The sequence below is a fragment of the Penaeus monodon genome, chromosome 1 (assembly GCF_015228065.2).
Source record: "Penaeus monodon isolate SGIC_2016 chromosome 1, NSTDA_Pmon_1, whole genome shotgun sequence".
Classification (NCBI taxonomy): Eukaryota; Metazoa; Arthropoda; class Malacostraca; order Decapoda; family Penaeidae; genus Penaeus; species Penaeus monodon.
In genome coordinates this window covers 60,495,694-60,508,576 of record NC_051386.1, presented here as the reverse complement: position 1 = coordinate 60,508,576, position 12,883 = coordinate 60,495,694, and the positions used below count along the sequence as shown (strand labels likewise).

Here is a 12,883-nt window from a genome sequence, read left to right as displayed (position 1 = left end):
TAACCCTTTCACTGCAGAGTTGCATTTAAAGGTCGTCTGAGTATTGATATCACTTGTCCTCAAAGAATGGAATTCATGGTTTCTGCTACTGCAATACATTTATCTTTTTTAGGTTCAATTGATTTATTACAAATAGAATGTGTATGTTATGTATGAATGTCACTTGGGTTTGAGGACTCGTACCAGAGCGACTTATATGGTTTCTCGTATTTGAAAGGGATATTCTCTCTGCATAATGAGCCTAGTAATCAGATTTCTTAGATATTCTTGTTGCATCTCAGGAACAAAATACCTCCATCTTGGTGCAGTTTCAGGCCCATGTACTTGTGATATATTTTGGTATTGATGATACCCAGTTTCCTTTGGTTTGGGGAACTTTGGATGAAGTTTTGGGTATCTTTTCCCCTTTCGTCTAGGGATGGATCCTTGGTGGCGTAAAGGTTAAAGGGAATCTCCATTTTAATCAGAATATGCAAATGTGAAATGTATTGGAAGGATTGCAAATTAGGTTATGGTCACTGATCTTTGTCACTAGAAATTTGCAGTTTTAGAGAACATGCTGTGAGATGTTGTTCTGTCGACATTAACAGAAGCCTGGATTAAGCTATTTTTTATGTGTGAAAATTGATACAAAAACATTGATTCACTATGAAGTCTGTCATTGCAAATGTGCATATACAGAATAAAGAAGGAAGGAAACCCAGCAAAATAGCTTGTTGCTCTATCTGTAAGGAATTGTCAGGAAGTATATCTTGTGGCAGACAGGGAAAGCTTTCCCAAAGTGACCACTCCATCTCCATACTCCCTTCTGTCTCCTTGACACATGGATTTATAACAAAAAATTTGTCTAGCAGGAAAATGACGTATCAGCATGGCCTGCCACATTTCAACCATTCAAGTCAACACTAACTCTCCTGTTCTTTATATCAGGACTTTCTTTGTTATATATTCTTCTGATCAAGTTCAACACCTTGTTTTTGTATTTAAAGGCCTGTCCACAGAGGTGGTCGTGGTCGGTGGCCACGAATAGGGATTACTTCACGGGCAGCAAGCTACTCGATGAACAAGTAGTTTCCTTCTTGTTTTCTCACTTGCGATATCACCTTTGCAATTGCCTGCTGATGTGCCCACTGATCATGCCCTCATGTGTGGACAGGCCTTAATTACTTTGTAAATTTCTCAAACTATATGTTGGATCATATACACCAGGCTGTATGAGTGCAAGTTTGATTGTGCTCATGTAATAGTCATACAGTATTTGTATCTATATTTGTAATTAGCAGTGAAATTCCAGTACTTCAATTTTATATGTTGAATGCATATGTGTATTGAGAATTAATCTTGAAGAGTGGAAGCTATTGCTGGTGAGGTGGTGGAGATAATGGTACCGATAGACCAGTTAGGATGAGGAAAATAATTTCATTGTGCAATGAAAATTTTTATTTTTTATTTCTAATAACTGCACTTGGTAAATGGATGTCAGTAAGGTTTAGAAAAACTGTATGATGTGTTTGTATTGTAGCAGATATTCTTTTATATCCAAAAGGACATTGTAAAGAATGAGAAGATGAAAGTTGTATGCAAAACCTCCTTATAACAGTAGTGATACCAAGTGTGCTGGTGGGAGGCACTTAGCAAGTTGAAGTATTTGTGCCCTGTAATTTTTGATACCGCTAGTATCTGAAACCTACTCGCACTGGATTCTGTTTTTGAAAAAGTGCATTCCATACAGTTATTTGCTTGTTTATCTCATTGAGGAGATAAAAGCCCCTTAAAAGTAGAAATAAAATTTCTTTTTGCAGCCTCTCCTTTAAAAATAAAGGAAAGTGTTGAAAGTTTGGGTTCATATGTTCCCTGTGCTGGTAATTTTTACTCGAGGTGAGTGGCAGCTCCAGAACCCCAGTATTTTATTACTTTCCACAATGGGGCCACAAGTTGTTTAATTTATTTATTTTTAATGCAGTATTATGAATTGTAAATGATGTAGAGAAATTGGAAGCCTCTTTTATTGCTGTTAGTAATGGGGTACTAGGGAAACCTTGTGTACACATATTTGTTAATAGTCACAAATATTCATTGAGAGGAAAACATAAGACATGGTATTTCTTTTAATGTGCTTCCTTTGGGATTTCTTTTTTATGTAGATTAGAACCTTGAAAGAAATACCCCTAATGAAACACAATATAATGCTCATTCAGTATTTCACAGTTTTTAACAGGGAGAAAATACTTATATTTTTGAGAGAGAGAGACTCACTCACTCACTCACTCACTCACTCACTCACTCACTCACTCACTCACTCACTCACTCACTCACTCACTCACTCACTCACTCACTCACTCACTCACTCAGACTCTGTTACCTGTTTTTTGTTCTGAAGCAAGATAGTATGGTTATGGTTATTGCTAGTTATTTAAGAAATCCAAAATTAAAGATCTGAAACACTCTGAAAAGAATGAAAGTCTCTGAAACAACTCAGACTGGGTGTCGTTGGCTTAAGCTTAATTGCAGAATCACTCTTGTAAACATCCATATGGAAAGGTAGATGACGTCATGTTCTAAGTTTGTTGGTTTTGCCGCACGTTGCTGGTGGACGCAGCGTACATAGACCATTTGTTCACAGGATAACAGTGGAAACATATACTGTGCATTATTAGATCAATGTTAATTTTCATTTGTTTCAAAATATTTTATCAAAATGGGATGAATTAATACCGTTTATTTGTTATTTATTTTTACGACTGGGTTTACAGCTTCTTTTACTGATACTGACTCGAGTACAGATGGCCATAAACCGTACATAGACAATCTTTAGTATGCAATACATGTCAGTGCTCAATAGAAACTTTACTTCATAAAGTACTTTAAAAATATAGAGTTTTGCAGTATTAGAATCTTGTGTTTAAAATGCCTGGGAAGTTAATTGGTTATGAATGCTTTTCAAATAGCTAATGCATAATGTAGAGAGTCTTTATTTTAACTGGTGTAAGAAATAATGATCATGATGTGTCACGCAGATCATGGGCAAGAAGGGATTGTGCAATGTTTACATTTGGTCATATCTGTGATATGTCCAAGTTCTGGCAGTTGCTAGTAATGATAAAGAGAGACCAAAAATTTGTGTGTCTGTCATTTATTGAAATGAAGTTGATTTACTTTGTTTATGCAGTCTTGAGGTTTTTGTAACTCTGTTAGGGAATATAGAAAATGATAAAATGTATATGCTTGAAACCAGTTTTTTAAAATTTAATTTTTCGGATAGATAAAGGAAGTAATGATGAAGATTTACTACTAAGGGCATTTATAACAGGAAAAAAAAAGGTCGAGGGCCGCGAACTGTTTGGGATTATAGTCCATTGTATTCACAGGGTCGGCGGAACTGTGCTGAATTGGAAATCAGTTATTGGTATTTTATAATTTTTTGAGAATTTTATAATTTTCACAGACATCTGTGTTGTGGGTTCATGCATCTTCACTTGTATTTCCAATTACACACATGTATGTATTCAGAGGAAGATGCATAAAGATGCAGTGGGTGAAAATTTTGTGTATAAAGAGCGATTTCAAAGAGAGATGGCGATGGCAGACCGATTGATTTATTGATAATATTTGTCTTAGAGATATTGTGTGTATATTCTCTGTTTACTTATTTCATTTCTTTGTCTTTCCAGGTATGGAGGTGTAAGAAGTGTTACCCACTATTCATTTGGTTCCAACAGTAAATCCTTGATCATGAAAATGGTTTTGTCACAGCGTCAAAGAGAGGAACTGTAAGTTGACACAGATACCCTTAGAGAGGGAGAGGGAGGGGGGAGGGGAGGAAAAGGCAGAGATCAGAGGGAATATAAGGGAGGGGGAGACAGAAGGAAGTAGGGTTGAGGTTGACAGTAAGGGTTGCCTGATAGTCCAAGGCTAGTGTAATCAAGTGAAGGACAGCCACCTTTTGTGTATGGCTTACCCTCCCAGGTCAAGTTTGACCTTCAGAATTTTCTTGTTAGAAATACCTAATTGATTGATAAGTTAACAAATAATCTCAAGTATATTATAATCTCCATGAGCTTATTTGTTGCAGAAAGTGTGTTCAGGTTCGTGACCTTTATAACGATTATAGTAATAAGCAGTCCATTTAACCTGGTCCAATTAATTGGAACCCCTCCTTAAACGCTTACATTTTGATGAGATCAGTTTGATTTAATCAATGCATAGTTACTAAATATGGTATTGATAAGTACATAATTGTACATCATAGTATTTAATCCACAGCAAATCCTTAATTCAAAATAGATAGTTGAGTTTCTATTTATTGGATGGGGTGGGGTTTGGGGGGGAAGTTGGCAAGAATGTATTTGTGGAGGCATGGGACTTCAAAAGGGTTGCCTAGGCCTACCAGACAAGTGGAAATTTTCCTTACTGTCAAGCCCTGGGGAGAGATAAGGAAGGAATGAGAGAGGGAGAGGGAGAGGGAGAGAGAGGGAAAGGGAGAATGGAGAAGCAAGATTTTAGGAGGACATGCCATGAGAAGGAAAGGATGGGGAGAAATAGAGAAGGGGGAAGGGGAAAATAGAAGGAAAGATAAGGGAAATTGGGTGGAAAGAAAGAAGGTTTGAACAGGAGAGTGAGTTGCAAAGAAACAAGAGACAGAGAAAATGGAGTGTGTAAATTGCAATTGATGGATGGATGGAAGAGAGAAATGGGTGGAAGGAGGAAGGGATGAATAGAGAGGGAGGGAGGGGAGGTAGGCATGATAGGTGGAGAGAGAAATGGATGATCATGGGTAAAAAGGGAAAAGTTATTCACCAATGAAAATCATCCTGTTGATAACCTTAAAAATTTGTTACGTTGTATGAAAAGATAAACATATGAGAAGTTTATTTTTTGTTTACTAGAAAGGATGATTCCAGGTTGAAAGCTAGAAATCAGTGGTCCTGAATTTTCTGTGCCCCTGCAGTTTTACCTTTTTTACCAGTGTGAAAGAGAGAGAGAGAGAGAGAGAGAGAGAGAGAGAGAGAGAGAGAGAGAGAGAGAGAGAGAGAGAGAGAGAGAGAAAGAGAGAGAGAGAGAGAGAAAGAGAGATGAGATTGTATTAGAGGGATGGAGGGAGGATTGGAAGGGAAACAAAAAAGAAGAGCATTAGTGTGTTTGAAATAAATCTGAATTCACTTAGAGTTGATATGTATTTTCAGTACCAGAATTTCACTATAGAGAAAATCTTAACTTATATTTGTAATGTAATCACAAGTGTTTAATGATCCTATGTTTTCCTTTTAGCAATAAGGCCATAGCTGACTACTTGTGCAGCAATGGCTACATGGATGCCTTGGAAGCCTTCAAGGCCGAAGCAGACATGCCTGGGGAGATCGAACGGAAATATGCTGGTCTCTTGGAGAAAAAGTGGACCTCAGTCATCAGGCTCCAGAAAAAGGTATGTCCTAGACAGGTCTTTATTTTCAGACCCTTTAAAAATGCACATATGCTGTTCATGTGGTTGAAAGTATTGGATGGTAAATATGTTTTCTTGAATAGGTTATGGAACTTGAGGTAAAGTTAAATGAAGCAGAGCGTGAATATATCGCTGGCGCGCCTACTCGAGACAAGCGATCTCCCGCAGAATGGATTCCAAGACCTCCAGAGAAGTATTGCCTCTCTGGGCACAGGGCACCAGTTACTAGGGTATGATATTTCTTCTGCGTAATTCAGGATAATGATTTTGTGGTGTCTCTAATGTGTTTAATGCCTTTTAATTTTCTTGTAACCCTATAAGAGATTTGATTTATTTTCAGGTAATTTTCCACCCTTTGTATTCTGTGATGGTATCCTCAAGCGAGGATGGAACTATTAAAGTTTGGGATTATGAGACAGGAGACTATGAAAAGACATTAAAAGGTCACACTGACAGTGTTCAAGATATTGCTTTTGATCACACTGGCAAATTCCTTGGTAAGTAAACTGTTTGTTATAAATATAGCCTTTGCAGTCATGGAGTATCCTTGATAAAAAAAACAAAAAACTTCAGAGACGGTTCTTCAAGTCCATTATTCTTCTGTATTCAATTTTTTCTTTGACAGATAAATGCTTTATTTATCTTGCTTTAAATTCTACAGATTCCAAGGTTGTATATAAATATTTAGATATTCCTTATTGATTTCCATATAGTAAGATTGTCAGCTTTGTCATGTTTTAGCCAGGCTTGTGGAAAAACAATATAAACAAATTGTGATAAATGATAAATAAATAGAATGTCTTTGACTTGAGGGCTCTTTTTGTATTATATATATAACCAGGTTTCTCCAGAGTGTATCATCTTGCCTTTCTTTTCGACATCAGTCTCCTGTAGCGCTGATATGTCAATCAAGTTGTGGGACTTCACATCTTACGAGTGTGTCAAGACGATGCATGGCCACGACCACAATGTATCCTCAGTCACCTTCATGCCCTCGGGAGACTACCTCCTCAGTTCCTCCAGAGACAAGACCATCAAGATGTGGGAGGTTGCTACAGGGTGAGTGCGTCGTCAGCAAGATTTTTCTTTCCCAAGTATATGATCTATGTGTGATTTAGTTTTATCCATGATAGTAAAGACAATTTTTTAATTATTTTTTATTTTTTTTTTATACATGTTTGTGATTATTTGGGTATAGTGAAGTATGGTAGAATATCTGAAAAATACTTCTGCTTGGGGATAGAGATGTTATGTGTTTGTCGACAATGTGCGTAATCTCGGCAGATATTGCGTGAAGACCTTCACAGGCCACCGGGAGTGGGTGAGGATGGTACGGGTGTGTAGTGATGGCTCCCTTATTGCTTCCTGCTCCAACGACCAGACAGTGCGCGTGTGGCTAACAGCAACAAAGGAGTGTAAAGTAAGTTCTTTTTCTTTTTTTTTTCTTTTTTCTTTTTTCTTGTCCCCTCTAAGAAAAAATATCTGTTCCTGTCTATCTTTGTTTCAGTGAGAGTCAGGATGCATTTCATGCAGAGATTAGCAGTTTCATATCTCTTTTCTAATGATGTATTTTAAAGAAGGAATATATTGATCTATCAGTAAATTGGAATGTAATCTGGTTTTCTACCCAACAGGCTGAACTACGAGAACACGACCATGTGGTTGAGTGCATTGCGTGGTGTGAGGGCAGTGCGTGCACTTCTGTTAACGAAGCTGTTGCAACAGATAACCGTAAACCTAATTATAAGGGCCCATTCTTGATTTCAGGGTCAAGAGATAAAACAATTAAGGTTAGTTTGGGAAAAATATGTGAATATTATTATTATCTAGGTATATGTTATTTTTAAAGGTATAAAAATATTATTGCAAATATCTAGAGGTAAGGTAGATTGAATGACTAACAGAGAATGAGCAATTAGATGCTGTCTGTTCATATAAATTTGTGTATATATGTATTATATAAATTTATATAAACTAACCTAATGTGTTGTCTTGTATTGCAGTTTGCAGTTTGTTATTTTTTCTTGTAAATATAACCTGAAGGCATGCAAATTTCAACAGCAGGCATATTTTCTATTTAATACTCTGAATTTACATGTTTACAAGATTAAGCCCAGGGGAAATTCTAGAGCTTGCTTTTAATATAATGTTAAATATTTGATTTGATTATTTATGGAGCCCCTCAGTTTTCAGTTATGTGTACATCAACTAATAGTTGTTACCTTAACCATGTCTTTTGTACCTCAGATATGGGATGTTGGCGTAGGACTTTGCCTCTTCACTCTGGTTGGTCATGACAACTGGGTGCGCGGCCTCCTGGTGCACCCAGGAGGGAAGTATATCCTCTCAGCCTCAGATGACAAAACTGTACGCATGTGGGACATAAAGAACAAACGATGCCAAAAAACTCTGGACGCTCACTCCCATTTCTGTACATCATTAGGTAATTTTTTTTTTTTTTTTTTTTTTTTTTTTTGAGCTTAAGTTGATGAGTTTCCTTGTTTTTAATTTGCATTTGAGGGTGATATTGTTTGTATACGTAATTAACCATGTGAATTGAACTCTTTTCAGATATGCACCGGAGTGCCCCTTATGTGATTACGGGCAGTGTGGACCAGACGATCAAGGTGTGGGAGTGCCGCTAATGATGGAATTGAAGGAGCCATGCCCCACCTCCCCCTCCCGCCAGCTTGCTGGTCACCCCTTCTCCCTACTGCATGCTGCCATCGCTGCTACAGATGCCGATGTTGCTGCTCCCCAGGTTGCTTCTACTCCCACTCTTCTGACACCTGAGCTGCTGTCTATAATACACCCATCTGAGGCCCTTCCACACCCTATGTTGATTCCTTGTTTTTCTCACATGGGTGGTAGGTGCAGTATATTTCCCCTTGGTAAAAAAAAAAAGGACTGATCCAGTGTAGCCAGTAGCCAGTGTGCAGTGCGAGACAAGTGGCACAATATGTGTGGGAGGAGAAAGCCCCCTAAGTAATTTATTATTTTAATTTATTATTAATACTGATGTAATAATACAAGCACCAAACCCTTTGCGGCACTTTGGGTACGGTTGCTGATAGAACGGAGGAAGTTGTAAGATGTGTCCAGGGTGGGTATAGAGCACCTGTATATAGATGCTTTTTGTATTGCCTCTTTATCATGCACTGATGGTGGAGGCAGTAAGCTGAAGGAAGGGTGGCAAGTATAGAGTGATGTGTTGCTGATATGTTTGTTGTTTTACGCCAAAGAAGAGAAAGAGGTGTTTCTTCAAAAACCAGTGAATATATTAATGAAGTTCACTTCTGTATCAGAACAGAGGATACCAGTGATGATTCATTCCCAGGTGTTCAAAAACAAAACTTGGCTGATCATGGATTATTATTTACAATTTGTAAATATTCGGTAGGAGTAAATAGTTAACAACTATAAAAAAAATTTGGGAGATCATGGAACTGCAACGAAGGTAGTGGGTACAGTCAAGGGTTAATGCGGACATGCAACTGTCTCTTCTCATATTTAGACATGGCAGACTGAGTTTACAGACTAAACTGTAAAAGTTTTTCATGCGAGTCATATACTAGTTTTTATCATTGATATTGAATAGTGTACCTGTCAGTAGGGACAGAAAAGGTAAAAGTTTAGATTGGTTATTATTTATTTACTTGAATGACAGAGAACTGTCTAAAAAGTTTAAAAGGAAACTCAGGTCTGTCAATCTGTTATTATATGAGATTTCCACGTGTGATCAGTGAATACTGGAGTACAGGAGAGGCTAGAACAGGTGGTCTGGTGCTACATTAGTGTTTACCTGCTTCGTGTGGCTCACTTAAGGTGTCAGGGTCTCTAACATCCTATAGTTGACTTTCATTGAAGCAGGTTGAAATTTTTACTTTGGTTGTGTCTTGTGTCCTGCTAGGCTTCAGCACCCAGCTCCTCAAAAACATCCCTGTAAGCTGGTTTGTGCTTCAGTGTATTCTTTCTTTACATTTTCCCTCATACTTGCCTTTTCTGCATTTCATGACAAATCTTTAGCAGTCAAAATGTTTATGACCTGAGGCACAAATGTGCCTTTTTGTATTACTAACATGCTGTGATTACCTTATATAGTCTTTACATTTACAGAGCTTTAGTATATTTTTTCTATTTTTGTACTATTTAACAAAACCATTTGTTTTACTAGCACTGAGATTCAGTTACTATCAATTGTGATTCCTTGAGTGATTGCCTAGGAACTGGATATTTATCCTTGGAACACAAAGCGAGACCTGGTGGGCAGCCTCAGGGCAAGGGACAGCCTAGTAATTAATTGATAGTGCTAATGATAGCATTTGACAGTGATTCAGTGACCAAACCTGCCCTGGAAAAAGCCTTAACCTGCACTGCAGATAGGGATCATTGCATGGAGCATACCTTTTACATACCAGACTAGTTGAGTAAGAGTGTAGTTGATGCTGGCTTTGCGATATATAACAACTAGAAGTGGCTGCTGTGGTGGCTGACTTGACTACACCAATGTTGCATAATAATTTTGTCATGTCAAACCGTGGAAGGCTTGGCAGTTGTGTGTGTATGCATTAGTCATTCACATGTGTATACCAGTGTAGATCTGAAGCATAAGTGATTCTGTCATTACTTGGCAGCAGAGGTGATTGTCAGGTTTTTGCTGCTGTAGTCATCAGATGCCCGCTGAATGTTGTTCATCATTTGACTCCTGCTCCTCTCACTAGTGCATAGCCAAATAGATTGTAAGTGCATTTGGTGCAGATATTACTTTATTATCTTTTATTATTATTATTATTGCAGATGTTATAGTTTTTTTTCAATTTTATCATCATCATTATTATCAATATTATTAATATAATTATTGTTATTGTTATTTTTATCACTATGAATATTAAAAGAATTATTATTGTTATTATAGATATTATTGTGATAAGGTAATACATCAGTATCATTATTATTTTTTTTATAGAATTTATTGATCATGATTATATTATAAATTTTCTTAATTATCTTTTAATATTAGATATTTATCTTCACCTGCTAAGAGTGAAATTGCAAATATTTCTCAAAGGGATAGAGGGTTGAAGATGCAAAGAACCTGCTGGAGAATTTGGGGCACGGGACAGCTGACGCTTTCTCCTAACATTTGTGTACTTAGTGACAGCAAACTGTAGGACGGGTCTGACCCGAATGCCTTGCTCGATGCCGCTATTTGTAAAGGTAATTTGGTGTCCGACCTTCCTTAACCCATCTAGGCCAGACATGTCTAAGCAGTATATCCGGCAGCATTGTCTTTCATCAAGCAGACCACTGGCTTAACACCATGTTATTAGTTGCTGCTTCATTATTGATTCATGTTCACATTCCATAGATGGTGGTGAGCATTTGCTGTTCACCCTTAAGGGTAGAGAATTGACTTTAAATACAGTAGGATGTTTAATCGTTTTTTTAATTGAGTGCAAGATTTTAGCTTGGCCATAAAAATTTGTCTGTTTCTGAAAGGTAATGCTTGCTGACATATATTATATATGAAATAACTAACCCAACTTTTGTCACCATATAGTCACATACACACACTAATAACGTATCTTTGATGTTCATAATTATAACTTTGATGATAATAATCAGTGAGTCCATGTATCTTATTTATTGTTTCCATAACCATCTACGCTGGTAAGACAACTTGCCTGTAATATGAGAGTGTAAAGCAAAGCAAAGCAAAGGAATTTGCTCTTTGGTCTGACGTTAACGATATCGCCAATGGTGTCTTCGGCATTTTTCCAATAAAGTTAAATTTTCTTTTTTAAAAAATTAACATTATTGAAAACTTTTCCAAGTCTCCCTGTGATATCGCTCTTGCCTCGTACCATCCAGAGTACACAGCCAGGGCAACACCAGTCAGGATATGGAGAACAAACTAGTAATGATAGCGCAAAAACATGCAAAAGTCCTTCAATGTAACTATGTTAACCCCTTGAACAGACTGACTTGGGATCACCTTTACTGCTCATCCCTCCTTGAATTCCATGGTATTGTAGTTCTCCCTTTAGTCAGGCAAGATGATAGGCTTTGACAATAGACTTCTCTTAAGCATAACTCTTTAGATATTTTCCTTTGGTGACTTGATCTGTGGATTTGGGATAGACAAAAAAAAAAAGGATGATGAAACAGGTAGAAAAGACAAAGAAATGTTTGTAGACCAGGAAGAGAAGGAATGAAAGAACAGAGAACATTGATAACAAGAACCCTGCCTAAATCATCAGATCCTGTCCCATGTTGAAGTTACTTTCTCGTTATCCACCAGCAGTAAAATATCAGCTGAAACGCTCGTCACCACAAGAGGAGCTGGCCAGCAAAATCCTCCGAGCAGCTTTCAGGCACAGATTTTGAGTTCACTTCTATTTCAGGTGGTCAGGGCTTCTGCTCTTGCTAGGTTAGAGAGACGTCTCACCCTGAATGTGTACAGGCACCCTGATTGAGCACACAAAGCTAAATTGTTTTAGTTAGCCATTGTGTATAATACTAAAGAAAAATAAAATAAAATAAAAAAAAAACGGTGAACTATAAGTTTTCCCAGTATGCCCATTAAAATTGATGTCTAACATTGTCTTTTAGTGATCCATTTGATCAATTAGTCAAGTGTGTCAGTTGAGTCTCGTCATTACGATTCTGGGTTTGGGGTTGATTATTCTTTTTCATTTTCATTTTTTTTTTTTTTTACTAGTTTCCTCTTTTTTTTATATATATATATTTTTTTAGTAAGTGATCAGTGTCCAGTGTTTTAACTTCTGTTTGTTATAAAGAATGTATTTTAAATCCTTTAGCCCTACTGAAAAATGCCACTCAACATTTGTGAGGATCTTTGAATGATTTGCATGACAAAGTTTTATTTTGCAGCTTTGTTGCTTTATTTTTTTTTTATCAATCTTATTTTTTGTATATTAGTGTTGGTTGCATGTTTTTGCCTCCTTTGTGTGACAATAGGAGAAGGTCTACTTCATTTCTTTGTGAAAAAATAAGCAAAAATATAATAAAGTTGTGGGACAGTGAAAAATGTTTAGTTTTATCAGAGATTGTCATATATATATATATTAATAGGAACTTGAATGTCAAACTTGTATATGAGATGTTATGAGCACCATGAAATGCTTTTATTTTTATTTTTATTATTATTGACAAATTATCAAACAGGGCAGCTCTGATTTCAAAACTAATTAAAAATATCTTCATAAGCATTATATTTTGTTTTTTCTTGAAGTTCCATGGGCTTAATATGCTTTGTATGAGTTTGTTATTGCTCTCCAGTATGTAAATAATTAACTTCCTCTCTTCTGTACATTTATTCTGTAAACGTAAGTAACAGTAAATAAACTCGATGTACACAACAAATTTATTTTCTATTTCCATTTTTCGTTTTATGATTTAGCTTGTATTTTGCTTCTTTTG

At 36.7% G+C, this 12,883-nt stretch overlaps 1 protein-coding gene across 1 annotated transcript in view; it reads left to right on the top strand.

Annotated features, from left to right (window-relative positions):
• Positions 1-11,991, top strand: part of LOC119575212 (lissencephaly-1 homolog) — a 23,111-nt gene extending 11,120 nt beyond the window's left edge. The window contains exons 2-10 of the mRNA XM_037922710.1: positions 3,672-3,770; positions 5,269-5,422; positions 5,524-5,670; positions 5,781-5,937; positions 6,325-6,499; positions 6,725-6,860; positions 7,075-7,230; positions 7,688-7,883; positions 8,012-11,991. Of these exons, the coding sequence (XP_037778638.1) occupies positions 3,733-3,770; positions 5,269-5,422; positions 5,524-5,670; positions 5,781-5,937; positions 6,325-6,499; positions 6,725-6,860; positions 7,075-7,230; positions 7,688-7,883; positions 8,012-8,085 (1,233 nt within the window). The 5' untranslated portion in view covers positions 3,672-3,732 and the 3' untranslated portion in view covers positions 8,086-11,991. The remainder of the gene's footprint in view (positions 1-3,671; positions 3,771-5,268; positions 5,423-5,523; positions 5,671-5,780; positions 5,938-6,324; positions 6,500-6,724; positions 6,861-7,074; positions 7,231-7,687; positions 7,884-8,011) is intronic.
• Positions 11,992-12,883: the final 892 nt, after the last annotated feature.